Here is a 23,204-nt window from a genome sequence, read left to right on the forward strand (position 1 = left end):
CTACTACTAGCATTTCAATTAGAGAAGCAACAGGTTTAAATTTATAAGCTCTAGTTTTACATGTTAGTAAATGAAGCTCCAAGGGTGGAAGAAGTGAAAGGTCATACAGCAGATTCATGGAAAAAGTGACTGAGACCCTGAGTAGTCATTAGTGATTTTCATTTACTAACACCTACAATATAAGGTTGTGTCCTTGGAATACTTCAGTGCCTCTCTAATGACATGAGAAAACAAATGTGAAGTAAAATGAGATCTAAAGAATATCAAAGGCATAACTGAAAGAAAACAGGAAGCAATCACGTGAACATAAAATGGTGTCAATACCCCAAATACTAGGGAATATAAACGCTTAAGAAGACATAATTTGGTTTTCAAAGTCATAGCAGAGCCTGGGCATGGTGGCTCATGCCTATAATCCCAGCACTTTGGGAGGCCAAGGCAGGTAGGTCACCTGAGGTCAGGAGTATGAGACCAGCCTGACCAACATGGTGAAACCCCATCTCTACTAAAAATACAAAAAAAATTAGCCAGGCATGGTGGATGCGTGCCTGTAATCCCAGCTACTTGGAAGGCTGAGGCATGAGAATTGCTTGAACCCAGGAGGCAGAGGTTGCAGTGCGCCAAGATTGTGCCACTGCACTCTAGATTGGGTGACCGAGCAAGACTCCATCTCAAAGGGAGAGAGAGACAGAGAGAGAGAGAGGCGGCATCACCATAGATTTTAATAGGGCAACATGATAACTTTATGCCAGTAAATCTAACAATAAAATGAAATGTACACTTCTTGAAAGACACGTACTACCAAAACTTACTCAAGAAATAGATAAACCTGAATCGCCCTACATCTGTTACAAAAACTAGTCACATAAAAAACTTCAGGATTCTACCACACACTTCAGAAATAATACTAATTCGACAAAAATTCTTCCCAAAAATTAAAGAGAAGAGAATCTTCGTCAATTCATTCTAAGAGGCTAGCATTAATATGAGACCAATACAAATAACACTAAGAAAGCTATACCCCAATGTCGCTCATGAACACAGATGTAAAAATTCCTAAAATTTTATAAAATGTAACTATATATAAAAAGGCTAACACATCATGGCCAAGTAGACCTTATGCAAGATTGGTTTATCTTAAAGAAAAAATCCTTAACTATCATATTAAAAAAGAAAAAACACGATCATCTCAATAGTAGTAAAAAAAAATTATTTGACAAAATCCAACATCCATTCCTTATAAAAACTCTTAACAAAGTAGGAAGGCAAAGAAATGTCCTCAAAATTATAAAGGGCATCTGCAACAAACCTACAGGAAACATTATATTTAATAATAAAAGACTGACTGCTTTCCCCAAGATCAGAAACAAGATAAAAATGTATGCTAGTGACACTTCTATTCAACAATGGACTGGAAGTTCTAAGTCAGTGATAAGGCAAAAAAAAAAAAAAAAAAAAAGGGGCAAAAGAACTTAGATAAATATACTTGAAGGACTTACAACACATGATTTCAAGATTTCAAGATGTATTATAACATTATAGTTATAAAGACAGTGAGCTATTACCATAAAGATGGATCAATGGCCCAAAATAGGGACTCCAGAATTAGACTGACACACCTCTGTCAATTGATTTTTGAAAAGGAGGAAGAGGTAGTTTAGTGGAGGAAAAGATAATCTTTTCAACAAATAATGCTGAAACAACTGACATACAGATGCAACAACACAACTACAGTAACAAAGAACTGAGGTCCATACTTATTTACACCATGTAAACAAATTAACTTGAAATGGATTATGGACCTAAATGTAATACTAAAACTCTGAACACACAGAACAGGAGAAAATCTTTGTGATCTTAGGTTAGGCAAAGGTTTCTTAAAAAGAGCACCAAAAAGAAAAGAATAACCAGAAATAATATGTTAGACATCATCAAAATTAAAAATTTCTGTACTTCAAAAGACCTTGTGGCTGGGGGTAGTGGCTCACACCCCTAATCCCAGCACTTTAGAAGGTTGAGGTGGGCAGATTACTTGAGGCCAGGAGCTTGAGACCAGCCTAGGCAATACAGCGAAACCCCGTCTACTCATCTGCTAAAAATACAAAAATTAGCTGGGTGTGGCGGTGCATGCCTAAGGCATGAGAATTGCTTGTACCCAGGAGGTGGAGGTTGCAGTGAGCTAACAGACAACCCACAGGGTAAGAGAAACTATTTGCAAATCACATTTGTGATAAACAATTTTTATCCAGAACATACAAATAACTGTTTAAATTCAATCAAGAAAACAAGCAAGCTAATAAAAATAAACACAGATTTAAAGACACTTCATGCAAAAAGACAGACAAATAGCAAATAAGCTTGTGATAAGATGCTCAATGCAAATTAAAGCCACAATGAACTACTACGACATACCTAAGAGAATGGTTAAACTGAAACTGTAGACTACACTAACTGTTGGAATGTGATGCAAGGCTGGGCATAGCGGATCACACCTGTAATCCCAGCCCTTCGGGAGGCTAAGGTGGGGAGATTACTTGAGCCCAGAAGTTTGAGACAAGCCTAAGCAACACGGAGAAACCCCAGCTTTACAAAAAATTAAAAAATGAGCTGGGCATAGTGGTGCATGCCTGTAGTCCCAGCTGCTCAGAAGGCTGAGGCAAGAGGACTGTTTAAGCCTGGGATGTCGAGGCTGCAGTGAGCCGTAATCACACCACTGTACTCCAGCCTGGGAGACACAGAGAGACCCTATCTTTAAAAAAAAAGAATGTGATGCAACTGGGATTTCATACACCACCCATTGAGAATGTATAAATGGTACAACCACCTTGGAAAATATCTGAACAGTTTCACAAAATATTTAACATACATCTACCATATGATCCAGTCTTTTCACTCCTAGGCATTTACACAAGAGAAATGAAAGCATATTTCCATAAAATGTGACTTGTACATGAATATTCAAAGCAGCCTTATTTGGAATAGCTCCAAAATAAAATCACCTCAAGAGTTCATTAACAGGTAAATAAACTGTGGCAATCCATACAATGTAATAAACATCATAATAAAAAGGAATGAACTACTAAAACACACAACATGGATAAATCTTGAAATAATTATGCTAAGTCAATGGACACAGACTGTAAACCAATAATGGCATATTATATTATTCTATTTACATAATACTCTAGAAAACAACAAATTAATCTTTAATGCCAGGAAACAGTTTGGTAGTTGCTTGGGGAGGAAGAAGGCACAGGTAGGAGAGAAAAAAAAAAGGGAGGGATTAAATTCTGGGGACTGATGGATATAATCATTATCCTGGTTGTGGTGATGGCTGTGCTAGAGAATACACATGCCAAAATTGAAAAGTTGCACACTTTAAATATATATAGTTATTTTAAGTCAGGCATACCTTATGAAGATTTTTTTAAAACCATATAGCAGTGGGCTTGGAAAATGATGGCCAAAATAGTTATGATGTTAAGCCTCCCCTCAAAAAGACTGCATTTTGATGTAGCATGAAGATGACTATAGAAATACATTATAATTATTAATATTTTATAAATAATATCAAAACAAAAATCTTCGGATAAGAATTCCCGATAATGTATAGAGAGTAGTAAGCAATCATCATTACCCAGGCAAGGAAAATTGTTAGCTGAATAAATGTTTGAATTATATTCCCTAAAAACTCCCAAAGGCCATTAAAAATTTTCAAAGTATGAATCATATATACACTTATTTTGCAAAAGTTTTAGTTATACTATACACTTGATATCAAATCAGGCCTTTTAATTAATTGCACATAATTATTTCTCTTATTTTACCAAAGGATTCCCATTGGAAAGAATAAAAGGTAGAAATTAGTAGCCATAAAAATTTTTTTGAGAAAGTTTTCACTTAAAAATCACTGCTGAGATTGTTTTAAATACAGAACATGAAAAATATGAGTTAAATATCAACTTCATAAAGTCACAACTGAATTGGCTGGGTGCAGTGGCTCACACCTATAATTCTAGCAGTTTAGGAGGCTAAAGGGGATGGATCACCTGAGGTCAGGAGTTTGACATCAGCCTGGCCAACATGGTAAAATCCCACCTGTACTAAAAATACAAAAGAAATCAGCCAGGTGTGATGGCAGGTGCCTATAGTCCCTGCTACTCAGGAGGCTGAGGCAGGAGAATTGCTTGAACCCGGAGGCGGGGGCAGGGGTGGTTGTTGGGGGTTGCAGTGAACTGAAACTGTGCCACTTTACTCCAGCCTGGGTAAAACAGCGAAGCTCCGTCTCAAAAATAAAAAATAAGATAAAATAAAGTCATAGTTGAATATGCAATCACAGAATACCTAGGAGTTATTTCATAATTATACAGATTCTCATCCTTTGTGCTTTGGCTCTCAAGTACATTGAGTACTTCCTATGTATCCCAAGGCACTTTGCTACATTCTATTCCTACCAGTAGAATAAATGCTATAAAACAGTATTTACTATATTTTTAAGAATGAATATCCTAGGATATTAATATCATATAATATTAATTCTTAAAATTATAGGAGAGAATTTTAACCCCAAATGTGATACTTGCAGAATTAAACAATACTATTAAACAATTGCTATTGTAATCATATGTATTTAGATCTTTAGTTGTATTTACTCAAAAAAATCTGTAGCCAAAACAAGATACATTCAACTCTCTTAAAAATTGCATTCTCTTATCTAACAAAACAGAAATCACTTTTACAATTGCAATATTTAAGCTGTTAAAATAAAAGGAGAATAATTTGAGGGAATAATACTTTAATTCCATTGGAAACAAAGACCAGTTTAAAACTAAAATGCAAATACTTTGTTTTTTGTGAAAGAATGCAATTTCTAATTTCAGTTGAATGATATTTTGTACCTTATTGATGTTTGGCTCCTCCATCATAGAATTTTTGATGATTTCACTGTTGTCCTCTAATGACTTCATCAAGAAAGAATAACCACATGACAAAGAGTAAAGATGAGATGTAACATGCAAAATACTGGGGATTGATTAAATTTTATATTTTAAAACAAATTTACTAGAAAAGAACACTATATGGAGTTACTATTCTTAAAACTTTATACACCTTATAAGAAGCACGTATGAAGGTGCATGGTTAGGAAATGAGAAAAATTTAATCCCTCAGAACTTATTAACCACCACTATAAGTTTTATTCTGTCCCTAAGAAGTTTTTACTCAATTTCAAAATGTTGACATTAAAATACGATTGAAACCAAAGTACTTTATATTAAAATAAATAAAATAACCAGAGCTACTGGTGTCAGAGTACTATCAACCTAAAATTAAAGTTGTAGTATTCTCTTACTCGCTGCTATGTCTTATCTCCGTATCTGAACCTTCAGGAAAATCTCTGGATTAGGAAATTTCAGTTTCTACATTTATCTAATTCTTTTCCACTGAGGTAGGCAGAAGCAGTCAATAAATTGCTGGGAAGCACACATACTTCTTAAAAGGGAATAGTAGTACTTGCTAAAGAAAGAGTTCTTCCAAGACTTTTAGTTCTTCTCAGAAAGTCAAGCAAAACAAAACAAAACAAAAACAGAAAAAGGACTGGGAACAACAGGAGTCGTCAAGTCTCAATTTTTTATTAAGAATGACTTTATCTGCAGTTGTCTGTATTTTCTATTTAAGTACAAAGAGAGAAGACATTCTATTTTAAAACACATGTACCAGTAAACTTTACTATATAGGAAAAGATCTGAGAATAAACCAGGATTTTAAGGTCAGATGAAGAAACCGTAAAATTTCATTTTCAAACACATAAAGAAATAAAGAGCGAGCAGTTCTCAAAATACTCTCCCATCACCTGCCATCCAAAATACAGAGCCTGTCATATATCTCCTAACCATCTGGAAAGTCACAGTGACTTCGTCTAAAATAAGTATAATCATTATTTTAGAAAAATAAGAGATGGAAGATGACTTTGTTAATACTAAAAATAGGCTAGTAACCTTTCCAGTAACATTAATTTTATACCAACTCTATAAAGATTCTATTTAATTCCATTCAAATCTATGTTTTACTATATAAAATTTTTCTTTTCGTATTCTTTATCAAAAAGACACTATTTTTAAGAGTACTATTATCAAGAATAAAACAATAAAGTAGTCACAACAAACTATTAATAACCACCATTAATTGTGTCAAGGTTTAAATAAGTTAAATCTATCAAAACATTGCAAAGGGGTAGTATTATGCATAAAGAGACAAAATTCAGAGAAAATATTTAGCTTACTGATAGTCACAAAACTGTTAGTTCAAAATTCATGTTCATGCTTCTGATTAAAATAATTACAATAAAAATAATTTTAAAATTTTCTTGAGATATGAAACTCCAAAGAATAACAAATTTTAAAATGTGTATGCCTATTATTTGCTATGTTTATGCATTCTGGCTTGATTATACTACTTTTTTCCTTAATGACTCTATTCCTGAATCAATTAGACAATCTAATGGCCCAAGAGTATTTCTGTTTTGTTTTCAGAATTACTTCATTTCCCAAATGCCCGAAATATATCAGCAATAGAAAGGTAAGTTTTTTTGTAAGTTTAATAAAATATGCCAATTTAAAAACAGTTAAAAAAACAAATGAAGTACATTCATGTTTGTCTAAATTTCAATGTTATACCAAGGTACTCAGGTCAGAAGTCTTCTAAGTCAGTAAGAATACTACATACTATTTCCTGACTTGGTTGATTTGAATATATTTACAAAATGAGGCAAATAGTAATAATAGCATATACAGTTTCCTCTTACAAATTATACTTAAATTGAGAGCCAATTAGATATATATGTAATTTTCCTTTAAGGCAGAAAGGTTAGATGTCATCTTGCTTTTTGCTTACTTGCCTATTGTGAAGCCATTCAACTTATTTCTCTAACTGAAATATCTTCAGTGCTTGCAACTTCAAAAACTGTACAAAGCTTGCTTTCAGACTAGTTCACTGCTACTCAAAATGTGGTTCACATACTGATTATCAGTTCTGAACCCTTTGCTACCAGTCCAGGAGACATAAAGAATTGACTACATCACTATGTTTACTGTTTAGTTCACTGGAATTTTTTAGTAACAAAACTTTCTCAATGAAGAAGGCAAGTTCCCCATATCATCAAACTGGTACTTATTACTAGCACTAAACTAAATGACCAAAAAAAATTTTTTTTCTTATTTTGATGATATTATCAAGGTATAAGCAACCAGTTACAGTATATGTTAATTAGGGTTTGTAACATTTCATTAATTTAAACGTAATCCACAGAAAAGAAAATGTACATATTTAAAAAGTTGGCCGCATGCAGTGGCTCAAGCCTGTAATCTTAGCACTTTGGGAGGCCAAGGCAGGTAGATCTCCCGAGCTCAGGAATTCAAGACCACTCTGGGCAATATGATGAAACCCTGTCTCTACCAAAAATACAAAAAAATTAGCTGGGCATGGTGGTGCACTCCTGTGGTCCCAGCTAAGTGGGGGCTGAGTGGGAGGATCGCTTAAGCTTGGGAGGCAGAGGTTGCAGGGAGCTGAAATGCTGCCACTGTACTCCAACCTGGGTGACAGAGTGACATTCCATTTCAAAAAAAATAAATAAAAAATCTTCAGTATACAAACCTAGTTACAATTAAACTTCTAAGATAGACTTCTTTTAACTGTTACATGAAAATCATAGAAAATTTCTATCTTGTCTCTTAAATTGATGATCACGACAATTCAAAATACAAGAAACAAGATGTGGAATCTTAAACTTTTTTTTTTTTTTTTTGAGAAAAAAGTCCCAAATACATTTGAATTAATTAAATTAAATTGATTTATGAAAATACTGCCCCTCTTCTAAATCATACTTTTCTAAGCATTAATTGTCTATGTTTATGATATAAAACGTGTTTTCAAAAAAATCTGTAACATATAATTCATTTTAATGGTTACATGATAATAGAAGACTTCAATAATAAAATAAACAGATTTTAACTTATACAGACCTCATTTAGACACCGTTTCTTTGTGAATATATTTTTGATAAAGGTTTCCTGAATTTCTTCCTGCTTCACCAAGTACTGCCAAAGCCTCTTCACAGACAGTGCCAGATGGTGTTTGGATCTACAGAGAGAGACAGTAAATTTAATTACACACTTTGGAGATTTCTGATTAACTTGATCACAATTCCTTGGTGCCATATGAATGTTTATTATAATAAATTAACTGCAATCAGACTATATGATTGGAGGCAGATCATATCGCCAACCTTTTCCTTAAATAAGATAGTATATAATTCAGACTTTGTGGACAGATGGTCTCTGTCACAACTACTCAAGTCTGATATTGCACGGGTAAAGTAACCCTTCAAAATGCTTGGGACCAGAAGTATTTTGAATTTCATATATGTTCAGATTTTGAAATATTTGGATATATATGTCTAAATTCTAAATTCATTTATGCTTCTTTCATACACTTCTTATATGCATAATCTGAAGGTGAGAAATTACATATCTATATATATTACATATATATATATCTATATATATTACATATATATATATCTATATATATAAAATATGTATGTATTTTTTTTAAGTTGAGTCTCAATCTGTGGCCCAGCCTGGAGTGCAAGGGGTCAATGTTGGCTCACTGCAACCTCCACCTCCTGGGTTCAAGCAATTCTCCTGCCTCAGCCTTTCAAGTAGCTGGGATTATAGGCACCTGCTATACCTGGCTAATTTTTGTGTTTTTAGTAGAGATGGGGTTTCACCATATTGGCAGGTGGTCTCAAACTCCTGACTTCAGGTGATCCACCTGCTTTGGCCTTCCAAACTGCTGGGATTACAGGCAGTGAAGGTAAGAAATTCTATTTTTAATAACTGTGTACATGAAACAAAGTTTGTGTTAAATACTTATACATGGCATTTTCCACTTACAGCATCATGTTGGTACTCAAAAAAATTTGAATTTTGGAGCATTTCAGATCCTAGATTTTAGGATTAGGGACTGTCAACTTGCAGTGGGAAAGCAGTCATTGGCAACATGCAATTGAGAGTTATGGCTATAATCCAATAAAACTTTATTTAAAGAAGCATGAGAAGTCTAGATTTCACCTGTGGGGATGGCCATAGTTTGTTGATTCCCTAACCTAGGGCCATAGGATCTAACAAAAATAGAATGCTTTACCAAAATCTCTGGGACACAGCTAAGGCAGCATTAAGAGGGAAATTCATAGCACTAAATGACCACATCAAAAAGTTAGAAAGATCTCAAATTAACAACCTAATATTACAATTGAAAAAAAAATCAAAGAAGCAAGAACAAATAAACCCAAAAGGTAGCAGAAGATAAGAAATAACAAAAATGAGAGCTGAACTGAAAGAAATTGAGACACAAAAAACCATTAAAAAAAAATCAACAAATCTAGGAGCTGGTCTATTGAAAAAAGTTGTAAGATAGACAGACTGCTAGCTAGACTAAGAAGAAAAGAGAGAAGATCCAAATAAACACAATTAGAAATGACCAAGAGGATGTTACTACTGACCCCACAGAAATAAAAATAACCATCAAAAACTACTATGGAGATCTCTATGCACACAGACTATAAAACCTACAAAAGATGTATAAATTCCTGGACACATACACCATCCCAAGACTGGACCTGGAAGAAATAATTCCCTGACCAAACAGATAATGAGCTCTGAGATTGAATCAGTAATAAATAGCATATCAACCAAAAAAAGCACAGAACTGGATGGATGCACAGCCAAATTCTACCAAATGTACAAAGAAAAGCTGGTTGCCATTCCTACTAAAACTATTACTAAAAATTGAGGAGATGGAACTCCTCCACAACTAACTCTATGAGGCCAACATTATTCTGATACCAAAACCTGGCAGAGACACAACAAAAAAAGAAAACTTCAAGCCAATATCCTTGATGAATGGTGACACAAAAATCCTCAACAAAATACTTGCAGACCGAATCCAGCAGCATATCAAAAAGCTAATTCACCATAATCAAGTAGGCTTCATCCCCAGGAGCAAGTTTGGCGCAACATATGCAAATCAATAAATATGATGAATCACATAAACAGAACTTAGACAAAAACCACAAAATTATCTCAATAGATGAAGAAAAGGCTTTTGATAAAATTCAACATCACTCCCTGTGAAAAGTTAATAAACTAGGTACTGAAAGAACACACTTCAAAATAGTAATAGCCATTTATGACAAACCCACAGCCAGTATCATACTGAATGGGCAAAAGCAGGAAGTATTCTCCTTGAAAACCAACACAAGACAAGAATGCTCTCTCTCACCACTCCTATTCAGCTTAGTATTAAAAGTCCTGGTCAAAGCAATCAGGAAAGAGAAAGAAAGAAAAGGCATCCAAATAGGAAGACAGGAAGTAAACTAACCCTGTTTGCTGATGACATGATTCTAATTATAGAAAACCCCATGTCTCAGCCCAAAAGCTCCTAGATCTGATAAACAACTTAGCAAAGTTTCAAAATACAAAAATAAATGTACAAGAAATCACTAGCATTCCTATACACCAACAACAGACCTCATTTAGACATGAAAGCTGTCCCATTCACAACTGCCACAAAAAGAATAAAATACCCAAGTATACAGCTAACCAGAGGGTGAAAGAGATTTCAGTGAGAATCAAAACACTGCTCAAAGAAACCAGATAAGGTACAAATGAAAAAAGTATCCCATGTTCATGGATAAGAAATCATTAAAGTGGCCATTGCGCCCAAAACAATTTACAGATTCAATGCTACTCCTACTAAACTACCAACAACATTCTTCACAGAACTAGAGAAATCTATTTTAAAATTCATATGTAACCAAAACACAGCCTGAATAGCAAGGCAATCTTAAGGAAAAAGAACAAAATTGGAATCACATTACCTGATTTCAAAGTATAAAACAAATAAAATACAGCAACCAGAACAGAATATACTGGTACAAAAATAGGCACATTGACCACTGGAACAAAAAAAAGAACCAGGAAATAAGGTGACAGAACTCCCTCTGAACATCTGATCTTCGACAAACGTGACAAAAACAAGCAATCAAGAAAAGACCCCCTATTCTATAAATGGTACTGGGATAACTGGCTAGCATATTCAGAAGATTGAGGCTGAACCCTTTCCCTGCAACATACACAAAAATCAACTCAAGATGTATTAAAGACTTTCATGTAAAACCAAAAGCTATAAAAATTTTGGCGGACAACCTATGCAATACCACCCTGGGCACAGGAACAGGCAAAGATTTTATGACAAGGACGCCAAAAGCAATTGCAACAAAACCAAAAATTGACAAATGGGATCTAATTAAACTTAAGAGCTTCCACACAACAAAAGAAACTATCACCAGAGTAAACAGACAACCTACAGAATGGGAGAAAAGTTTTTCAAACTATGTACCTGACAAAGATCTAATATCCAGCATCTATAAGGAACTTCAACAGATTTACAAAAGAAAAACAAACAACACCATTAGAAAGTGGGCAAAGAACATAAACAGACACTGTACAAAAGAAGACGTACATGTGGCCAACGAGCATATGAAAAAGCTCAGTATCACTGATGATTTGAGAAAAGCAAATCAAATGCACAATGATATACCATCTCACACCATTCAGAATGGGTATCATTAAAAAATAACAAATTATTTATAAAAAATAACAGATTCTGGGAAGATAGCAGAGAAAAGGGAACATGTATGCACTGTCAGTGGGAATGTAAATTAGTTCAACCATTGTGGAAAGCAGTAGAGTAATTCCTCAAAATAGAACTATCATTTGACTCAGCAATCCCATTACTGGGTATATACCTAGGATAATACAAATCATTCTACCATAAAAGACACAAGCACACAAGTGTTCATTGCAGCATTATTCACAATAGCAAAGACATGGAACCCACCTAAATGCCAATCGGTGACAGACTGGATAAAGAAAATGTTGTACAGATATAAGAAATACTATGCAGCCATAAAAAAGAATGAGATCATGTCTTTTGCAGGAACATGGATTGATCTGGAAGCTACTATCCTTAGCAAACTAATGCAAGAACACAAAACCAAATACTTTACGTTCGTACTTACAATTGGGAGCTAAATGTTGAGAACTAATGAACACAAAGAAGGGAACAACAGACAATGGGGTCTACTTAAAGGTGGAGAGGGGAGCGAGAAGAGAAAGAGGATCAGAAAAAATAACTATTGGGAGCCAGGTGTGGTGGCTCACAGCTGAAATCCCAGCACTTTGGGAGGTTGTGGCGGGCAGATTGCTTGAGCTCAGGAAATCAAGACCATCCTGGTAACAAGGTGAAACCCCATATCTATAAAAAAATATAAAAAATTAGCTGGGCATGGTGGTGTGTGCCTATGGGCCCAGCTACTGAGGAGGCTGAGCCAGGAGGATCGTTTGTGCATGGGAGGTGGAGGTTGCAGTGAGCTGTGATCATGCCACTGTACTCCAGTCTGGTTAACAGAGTGAGACTCTGTCTCCAAAAAAGAAAAAATAACTACTGGGTACCAGGCTTAGTACTACCTGGGTGATGAAATGATGAAATAATCTGTAGGACAAATCCTCATGATATCAGTTTATTTCTGGGTTCTCTATTTTGTTCCACTGGTCTATGTGTCTATTTTTGTACCAGTACCATACTGTTTAGTTACTGTTGCTTTGCAGTATAGTTTAAAGTCAGGTGATGTGATACCTTTGTTCTTTTTGCTAAGGATTACTTTGGCTATTCCAGCCCTCTTTTGGTTCCACGTGAATTTTAGAACAATTTTTTTCTAATTCTGTGAAGAATGATGTTGGTAATTTGACAGGAACAGTACTGAATCTGTTGATTGATTGTTTAGTGCTATAAACTTTCCTAGTAACACTTTTGTGGCCAGTTATTTTGAATAGCATTGCTCTAAAGCAGGCATCAATAAACTACAGCTCACAGTCCAAATCTAGCCTACCTACCATTTAAAGAAATAAATTTTATTGGACAATAACCGAATATATTTGTGTACATGTTGTCTATGGTTGCTTTTACTCTACAATGGCAGGGTTGAGTAGTGGTGACAAGAATGTACAGCCCAAAAAGTAAAACACCTATTTTAAAAACAGTACTCAGGTCAGGTGTAGTGGCTCACGTCTATAATCCCAGCACTTTGGGAGGCTGAGGCAGGTGAATCACCTGAGGAGTTTGAGACCAGCCTGGCCAACATAGTGAAACCCTGTCTCTACTAAAAATACAAAAATTAACTGGGTGTGGTGGTGGGTGCCTGTAATCCCAGTTACTCAGGAGGCTGAGGCAGGAGAATTGCTTGAACCTGGCAGGCGGAGTTGCAGTGAGCTGAGACTGTGCTATTGCACTCCAGCCTGGACAACAGAGCAAAATGCCACCTCAAAAAACAAACAAAAAAACTCAAACAGTATTCATAAGAAAACCTACTTGAAAGGAGTGTTTGTAGGTTCCAGTAAAGCTTTGTGGCGGAGAATTGCAGGACCTGCAGACAAATTCTCTTCAGAGATATGACTTGAGATATAATTTTGAGGTGGCCCACCATGGATTTCAAGTCGTCGGAGAAGAACTTGTTCCCAACACTGAAGAGTTTTTAGAACCGCATGACAAAGAGGTGAACTGACTGGAAGCTCTAAATGGGAACATTGATCCATATTAATCTTATGCAGTAAAATGCCATATTTAATTTTAACAAACACTGAAATGAGAGAGGGGAGAATGGATGCAGGAAAAAAGGAAAAAGAAAAGAAAAGACTGAGATGAAATATTAACATACACTTTGGCAGGGAAGATGTGCAAGGTGAGGTGGGCATAGAAACCCAGTAGATTACCAAAGCCATGCCATAAATCTGTGTAAGTATTTCAACATTACTGCTTCTGACTTTAATATCACAAGAAAAAATGTATCTGAAGATTATGAAAATATGTGTGGGGAGAAAATTAATCACTTTAAATCAAGCTTGTCCAACCCATGGCCTGCAGGCTGCCTGCGGCCCAAGAAAGCTTTGAATGAGGCCCAACACAAATTCGTAAACTTTCTTAAAATACAAGATTTTGTTGTGATTTTTCTTTTTAGCTCATCATCTATTGTAAGCATGAGTGTATTTTATGTGTGGCCCAAGGCAATTCTTTTTCTTCCCATGTGGCCCAGGGAAGCCAAAAGAATTGGGCACCCCTACTTTAATTTTTATCAGACTAATTTCCGTATGGCATATAACTCTGTAAGATCTATAGATAATGAAAACAATAAAGTTAAAAAAATTACATAATACTTGCCATGAAACTCAGCACTTTCCAGTTCTGCCCATCCATATCCTTTGAGTCCTGATCCCACTTTCCACTTTTAGCTATTCCTACTACTTATCTCCTATATCTAAATAACATGCTTAATACTTAATTCTTCAATTTTAGAAATGATCTACTGATTTACTACTATGGCATGATGAGAATAAACTCTTCTCTCTATCATTATGAAAGAGTCTCATAAAAATTTTTGGTTAAATTGGTATTCTTGTGTTTACCTTATTATATATACAGAACTATAGTTCATAGCTGAATCACTTAGCATATTATCATGCCCCTTTCTTTCCTATATAATCTTTTCCTCCTTTGGAGTTAATAATTGCTAGTGTTTTGCATTTGCTTAGTTTTCTGTCCATTGTAAAATCCTCAACACTTAGCTAGAATAAAAATAGAGTCTCAATATAGTCAATCACATGACATTCAGTGTCCTTGATTTCTTGGATGTTGTCCTCCTCAAGCACCTACCAATATGACAGATACATTTACAGGTGGTTGGTTTAGCTAAAAGAAATATATCTTCTATAACTAAACATTTTCCCCACTCCAAACAAACAAACAAAACAGAGTAGTAAGTCAACAGTAATGACACCATTAGTTCATGTTGAGCTATTTATTACCTGCAAGATCGTGACCTGCAAAGGGATAAAAAGTCTTCAAATTGTTGAGCACCAATTGCACCATTGCCAATCGCATCAAGGACCAACTAAAAATAAAGTAATGATGGATCTGTTAATGATTTCTATAGGGATTCAGAAGAGTAAGCTACCCTTTGACTCAACAAATTCCACCATTAGGAATCTATCCTGAATATACCCCTCTACAAAAACAAAATAATATATGCATGTAGTTAATCATGCCAGTATTATCTACTATAGCAGAAGTGTAGAAATAACCAAATTATCGAGCAGGAGAGTACTCGCCGAATAACTATTTTTGATCTATGGAATATTAGGGTAACCATAAGGAAGAATGAAGAAGGATCTCTAAGAGTTAATATGGAGTAAGTTTTGGTATGTAGTAATAAATAAAAAGCAAGTTGCAGAATACTGCCTGTAGTATGTTACCCTCTCTGCAAGAAAGCAGGAGGAATAAGTTTAGATTGATTCATTTGTTTATTTTTGGAAAAAGAAGGATAAACCAGAAGCTAATAAAAGTGGTTAGCTGTAGAGGATGTACAGAAGAAACTGGATAAACAGAAGTTTAACTAAGACTTGTGATTTTATATTTTTATGTTTGATTTAAAAAAATATTTCAGCTTCTCTTTTATTTCAAGTGGAACATATTTATTTCTTAAAAGACTGAATTTTTACTTAGTTTTTAATAGTGGTAAAATACAAAAACAAAATTTACCATTTTAGTCATTTTAAAATTTATAGTTCAGGAGCATTAAGTACATTCACATTGTTGGGCAATCACCACCACCATCCATCTCCAGAACTCTTTTCATCTTGCAAAACTGAAACTCTAAACTCATTCCCCATTCTCCCCCGTCCCCAGGCCTTGACAACCACTATTTTATTTTTAGTCTTTATGTATTTCACTATTCTAAGTACTTCATATAAGTGAAATCACATACTGTGTCCCTTTCTGTAACTGATTTATTTCACTTAGCATAATATCAATGTTGTAGCATGTGTTAGAATTTCCTTCCTAATTAAGGCTGAATAATACTCTGTTGAACGTACACAGCACCTTTTGTTTAGTATTTCACCTGTTAAAACACACTTATTTCCTCCTCTTGGTTACTATGAATAATGCTGCTATGAACATGGAATGCATAAATAGCTGTTTCAGGTCCTGTTTTCAATATTTTCAGGTATGTATCCAGAGTGGAAATGCTGGGTCATATAGAAATTTTATTTTTAATTTTTTGAGGAACCAGTATACTGTTTTTCATAGTTGATGCACCATTTTACATTCCCACCAAAGTTTCACAAAGAATTCAATTTCTCCTCATCCTTCCTAGCACTATTATTTTGCGTTTTTTTTGGTAGCCATCCTGATGGGTGTAAGATGATGTCTCATTGGGGAATTGATTAGCATTTTTCTAATGATTAATAATATTGAGCATCTTTTCATATGCTTATTGGCTATTTTCATATAGTTTTTGGAGAAATGTCTATTCAAGTCCTTTGTTCATTAAATTTTTTTTTGCTTTTTTAGAAATATAGATGGGTTTTGCCATGTTGCCTGGGTTGGTCTTGAACTCCTGGGCTCAAACAATCTGACCACCTCAGCCTCCCAAAATGCTGGGCTTACAGGCATAGGCCACCATGCCCAGCCCTTTGTTCAATTTTTAAATTATTTGTCTTTTTGTTATTGAGTTGTACAGTTTGACTTTTAAATGTTTTATGTATTCAAAAAAGTAAAATTCATTTAGCAGGGGGAAAACAACTCAATAAACCAGGAAGTAAAAATCTCATAGTAACTTTTCAATAAAGAATGACTTCATTGTCCCTCAAACATTTACTTCTTTTAGAAAATTTATATTTTTTATCACACCATTAACATACCATGTTTTAACAAAACATATATGCGTTTTAGATGTAAACATATCAACATAGACAAGATAATATTCTATCATTCATGAATGTAACAACAACACAGTACTGGAGCTAGAGGTGAGCATTTAGCACATTTATGATTTTTATGATATACAAAGTACTTTTATAGATAGTACCTATTGACATCTTATAATACTAGTGTTCTACTGAAAATACTTTACGTTTTCTAGAATAAAACAGTAGAACTTGTTTATGTTAGAGTCCAAAATGCAAGATATAATTTGGAGCAAGATTTGTGAGGAATAATACAAATTATAGATGGTTCATTCATGGACAACCAAAGGTATGTGAGAAATTATTGTTAAGAAAAGGAATTTGCAAACCACCATGGCATGTGTATACCTATGTAACAATCCTGCATGATCTGCACACGTACCCCAGAACTTAAAGTATAATTTAAAAAAAAAGGAATTTAACAATTTCAACTAAAGAAATCTGAGTTATAATGTGTTATAAAGTCAACAAGCTATTAATTTCACATGTATTTTCAAAAATATTATTTACATAAACCATAACTTAAAAAAATTTAAAATACAATATTCTGTACCTATATGAATTTGAATTAGAATGCTCCTGGAGATGGAAATCTGATGCTAAAACATCATCGTCATCATCATCATCACTTTCCAGACTCTCCTCTGAATCATATTCTGCTCTACTTTGAGAAGGCGGTAGAAAAGGCTAAAAAAAGGAAATAATGAAATTCATCAGCCAAATATCTAATACAATACATCCAAACATATAGTCTAATAGTAACAATTCATCCCATTTGCAGATACTTTATTATAAGAAAGTTAAACAAATATTATCTTACTATCCTATGCCTTTGACACAACTTGACACAATTCTGTTATTTATTCAACAAAAGTTTATTAAGTATCCACTGTGTGGCAAGAATTCTACCTGATTTAAGAATTTTTAAGACAGATACAGTCACCGCTCTCATTTACATTTTACATGCTAGTGGAAAAGATAGGCAAATAACAGAAAATTAAATACAAATTGTATTAAGTGTTATAAAGCAAAGAAATGGAAAATAAGGAGAATTGAGATAAGCTGATTATGGAAGGCCTTTTTGAAAAGTAAAGAGAGCTGAAGGATCAGAAGGAACAAGCCATATAACAAGAGGGAAGAAAAGCATTTTAGACGGTGGAAATGGAAAGCAGAGAGGCTTTCAGATGGGAAAGAGTTTGGTTTGAGTAACAATAGTTTGAGTCTACCAAGCAAAAAGATAAAAGTTGGGAGAAAGGTTGAAGAGAATAGCACATGACAGCTCAGACAGGGTCTTGTAGGCCATGGTAAAAGCATGTAAGGGAATGCCATTAATATGTTGTATATAAAGGACAGGTATTGAGATTTATATGCTAAGTATATCACTATGATCACTCTCTTATGAGAGAAAAGCTAAATGGCAAGAGTAGAAATGGAGACGTCAGTAACTAAAACAGTAATTGCAGCCTGGATTTAGGTGGTTAGTAATGAAGCTAGAGAGAAATAGTAGATTCAAGACATATTTTGAAGAAAGCACTGACAAATTTGCTGATAGATTTGGAGGGTAAGAGAAGGTGAGGAAAAATGAATGATTCCTAGATTTTTTGCTTGTGCAACTATAAGGATAAAGATGTAATTTCATAAAATAGAAAGACTTTGGGTTTGAGAGGGAAGGTTTTGGGAAAAATTGATATAAAATGCCTAAATCGTGAAGACCAAAATTCATGGGTCAAATAGAAGAGGAAGGATGAAGAAAGAAGATTATGAAGGAATAAATAGTTAAGTTTAAGAGAAAAAGCTAGAAGAGGCTGGCATCAAGAGAAAAGTAGAGAGAAGCATTTCAAGGTGGGAGTAGTGAAGAATGCCGAATGATGCTAAAAAGACAGATGAGATAATAGCTTAAATTTTCCATTATATTTGACATGGATATCACCTGAATTTCAACAAGAGCAGTTTCAACAGGAGTAACTAGGCCAGAAAGTTATATGATAAGTATGAAAGGGAAATAAGGCAGTAGAAAGGAAGTGTGCCTATAGTTTTGAAAAGCTGAGGCCGGGTGTGGTGGCTCATGCCTGTAATCCCAGCACTTTGGGAGGCCAAGGCGGGTGCCTCCCAAAGTGATCACAAGGTCAAAAGATCGAGACTATCCTGGCCGACATGGTCAAATCCCGTCTCTACTAAAAAAAAAAAAAAAAAAAAAAAAAGAAAAAAAGAAAAGAAAAGCTGAATGTGATTGGGAGTAGAGAAATGGGATAGCAGTCAAAAAAGTTTCAGGATCAAAGCAGGGGTTTGGAATGGGAGACACTAAAGCACATTTCTGTCCTGATATGAAGGATTCAAAGAGGAAGAGAACATAGCGGAGAGTAGAGAAGAAAAGAAAGAACGTGATTCAGAACAGAACTCGAGAAAATGGTCTTTGACAGAAGAACTCTTCTTCCATTGTAACAGGAGTGAATAAGACAGGAGCAAATGTAATTGAGCTATAACTTTATAATGTGATGATGAAAAAGTTTTGTCTCATTCTATTTTTCTCAGTGACTTGTAAGGTGAGGTGATCAATTAAAAGTGAGGATAAGAAAACCTTGGAAGACCAACAAAGAAACACAGCAGCAAAAATAGAACTTCTGGATCAGCTGAGTAAAGAGTTTGGTAAGTTCTTTCCCCAAAAAGCAACTGTAAAATTGAGCAATGTTGTAGCAAACAACCAATGGTTGACCCATGTATATAACACATAGGGAAGTATTTATTTTTAAAAATCGATGGGATCTGGGTAAAACAGTGAGATCGTGGTCAGGAGCTGTTTCCATCCCACTCAATCTCTGTGGTGTAGTTATTCCACCAGGGCCAGCAGGATAGGCTGTGAAGACTAATAATTCTAGTGTCCTGCCAGAGGGGATTGTCTTTAAAATTCTGGACCCAAAGGCATTATCAAAAGTAACAGAGATCTCAGTAGCAAACAATTAGGGAAGGGAACATCTCAACTACTTTGAGGTTGTGATATTGATTGGGCCTAAGGGCAGACCCTAGACATTGAACAAAAATATTCAGGAACAAGACAACTAAACAAGGCTTTGCCAACCAACAATCCTATATCCAGCAAAACTCTCCTTCAAAAAATGGAGGTGAAACAAAGATATTCCTAGATACATGAAATGCTTAATAAACATTTGTTGAATATATGAACAAATAAAATGACTCAAAAAAGGGCAGTGAGGAACCAGGAGACACAAACTCCCTTCATTGCCTTTAAGCATACAGGATATGAGAAAAACACAAGCCACAGCTTAGCAGGCCTAGGAGACTCGTGTCAGTAGAGAGAACAGTTAGATATCAATTTGTACAAGGAAGGAGAATGTCTGGAAATTGAGAATGTGGGGGATGTTGTTGATGACACAAAAAATGGAAGATACATATATGGGCAGTCCTTGTTTTGAATAGCATTGCATGACAGTAAAACTGACCATGCAAGCAGAAACTACCCGGAGCAATAATTACCAATGGGAAAAATTACCAATGTTTTCTGACCTTTAAAAATATTTGTCAAAACACTAAAAACTCTTACTATCAGCTATAAATGTACAGAAAAAAATTTTAAATAAACTAATTTTAGCATACTGTAATTAAAATATTAGAAATACAAAGAAATAAAATGTTTTTTTCAAAGAAATAAAATGAAGCGTGCATCTCTTCTGTGCCTTAAACAAACTGTAACGTTTCTAAGTTTTTATCAGCTTCCAACATTCTGTTTTTTGCATTTTCAATGTTATGAATCCCTTTAATGTAAAGTTTTCTGGCAAGGTCACTATCTCTGAACATCTTCATCCTTTTAACACAACTACCTTCTACATTTATAAGCTCACCTTCACTAAATTTCTCTGGCTGTACATCTAAAGTCTATCAAATGGCAGCATTGTCAACATACCCACAGTTGGATATTTTCTCTCTAACTCTCATTTATGTCCAATTTGAATTTCACTTTCAGTATTATCACTTTTTTTATGGATGCACTTTCATCTTAGTTGGCCACTTTCCTCTTTTGATTAAATCCAATTTTGTACACTATCATGTGAGTTTCTCACAGGAAATGAAGCAAAACAACTGCATGCTTTGCTATGTATGAACTGAATAACAAGCACTACATGATCAACCACCGAAAGCCTTTGAAAGAACTGACATGATTGGTTACTGATCAAAAGACGCATATTTACACAGTGATTTCTAGAATGAAGCGCTTGCAGGGATGTTTATTCTTTACACAATTACTCATATTTAATATATTGTGGTAACAAATTTGAACCATTTTATTGAGGAAATAATCTTAACTCTAGAAATTGAAATTTATGCATTTCAGAATAATTAGAGACTGCTGTAGTATAAAAAAACATGTATATGGATGATAACTGGCCAGAGCACTTTGCATTCTTAATCACCACCAAATACATTAATATGAGGGTGTCAAGCAAATTCTCTTTTATCATATAAAAACACAATAAAATGGCAAAGTTATTGTTTAAAATGAAAATGTTATAATTTACCAAAAACTGCCTTAAAAACTGATATGAAATATGGTCAAAATATTCTAGGGTATATATTTTTGGAACGTAGCCTGATACTAATGAAAATTTTCTAAACCAAAGTGGGAAAACATTTGGAAGCACCAAAAATTACACTTATTTCAGATATTCTCATTTCTATTTGACTATGAAAATATCGATCTAGATAGCATTTTAATTACCTTAGCTATGAAATAGTCCCAGATACTGAGCTCGGGTGGGATGAACTTTTCTTTAACTGCCAGTGACTCCTGGTTTACTGGTGGTGATGAAGGGGTCAGTGAGGCCGATTCTCTGCAAGGCATTTTTGATGACCTAAAACATTTGTTCTGTTTTTCTCCTTCTTCAACCAGTGAAGAAACTAACAAAAAGAAAATAAAATGTTATTGAAGTACTATTTTCACTACATTTATTTCAACCTGTCTTTATATAAGATCTAAGGTTAACTACAAATAAGTACACACACACAAAATAAGATTGAGATTATGAAAGTATAAAGCAGGTAAGAAAATAAGTAGGGAAGGACAAAAATAACTTTTTCTAGCAACCTCTGCTTTTTCCTCAATTTGTCCCTCACTCTTTAAATGCTGACTTATCTATTGTATGTGAAAGATAAAAGAATGTAATATCCACCCATAAATCAGTCCACAATTTAACTCGGAACACAACAGGAAATTTCCAACATCCATTTTGCTGTTTTTTAAAGATTATCATGGGATGTCAGCATTAATTAAAAGCAACAGCTCCCTTCTGAGATTCTTCGGTAATCATGTGGCCTTATATTTAAAACTACATTTTTCATTAGAAAATATAAACAAAATTCAGGCACCGTAACTATTTAAATTGATTCAAACTTTTGGAAATGGCTCAAAGATGGAATTTTCTAGTCAATGGAATTTTAGAGAAGAAAATAATGCAATTTTTACTGTTTTACTTTGTGAATCCTCTACAGTTAGATAGTATTTTTTTAGTATATTACCTCAGAATACTAAAGACATTAGCATTAAAAGAGTTATGCAAATCTTTAATCAACCCTGAGTTACAAAATGCAAATCACCAGTAGAGAATCAAGGATTTTGCAGACAAAGGCATGATCTAATACACAGGCAAACAATTCCACATTAAGGCACACCAATATTCTCCTTCAATGGTTCCAATGAGATTTTACTTACCTTCCAAAAGAATGCAAATACCTGTGCTGTAATACAATTTGGTTTTATTGTTTGAAGCTTCTCAGCTTGCAGACATAGCATGCACATGCATTATAACAAGCTACAATCAAGCTGAGTTTAACACAGTAATTTGGTTATTTCAGAAAAAAGGAAAGATGAATAAAATATTAGTATTCTAAAAGATTACAGGGCCTGGCACGATGGCTCATGCCTATAATCCCAGCACTTTGGGAGGCTTGGGAGGCCAAGGCAGGCAGATCACCTGAGGTAGGGAGTTCGAGACCAGCCTGACCAACATGGAGAAACCCCCGTCTTTACTAAAAATACTAAATTAGCCAGGTGTGGTGGCACATGCCTGTAATCCCAGCTACTCGGGAGGCTGAGGCAGGAGAATCACTTGAACTAAGGAGGCGAAGATTGTGGTAAGTCAAGATCACACCACTACACTCAGCCTGGGCAACAAGAGCAAAACTCTGTCTCCAAAAAAAAAAAAAATTACTAAAAAGTGGCATGATTATGATTATTACTTAATCTTTCAAATGATTTTAAAAGGAACTGTCAGA

At 34.6% G+C, this 23,204-nt stretch overlaps 1 protein-coding gene across 10 annotated transcripts in view; it reads right to left on the bottom strand.

Annotated features, from left to right (window-relative positions):
- Window positions 1-23,204, bottom strand: part of DMXL1 (Dmx like 1) — a 172,803-nt gene that overhangs the window by 37,903 nt on the left and 111,696 nt on the right. For 7 of the 10 annotated variants that reach the window (XR_004266599.1, XM_032272420.1, XM_032272139.1 and 4 more), the window contains 6 exons: window positions 21,652-21,830; window positions 17,473-17,606; window positions 14,979-15,064; window positions 13,489-13,690; window positions 8,019-8,136; window positions 4,899-4,961 (listed from right to left, as the gene is read on the bottom strand). Coding sequence is in view for 9 of the 10 variants with exons in the window: in XM_032272420.1 (XP_032128311.1) it covers window positions 4,899-4,961; window positions 8,019-8,136; window positions 13,489-13,690; window positions 14,979-15,064; window positions 17,473-17,606; window positions 21,652-21,830 (782 nt within the window). In the remaining variant the exon portion in view is untranslated. The remainder of the gene's footprint in view (window positions 1-4,898; window positions 4,962-8,018; window positions 8,137-13,488; window positions 13,691-14,978; window positions 15,065-17,472; window positions 17,607-21,651; window positions 21,831-23,204) is intronic. The other 3 variants (XM_032272232.1, XM_032272378.1, XM_032272345.1) reach the window with 1 other exon arrangement.

This window comes from Sapajus apella, unplaced genomic scaffold (assembly GCF_009761245.1).
Source record: "Sapajus apella isolate SASKATOON/1434 unplaced genomic scaffold, GSC_monkey_1.0 scaffold1, whole genome shotgun sequence".
Taxonomy (NCBI): Eukaryota; Metazoa; Chordata; class Mammalia; order Primates; family Cebidae; genus Sapajus; species Sapajus apella.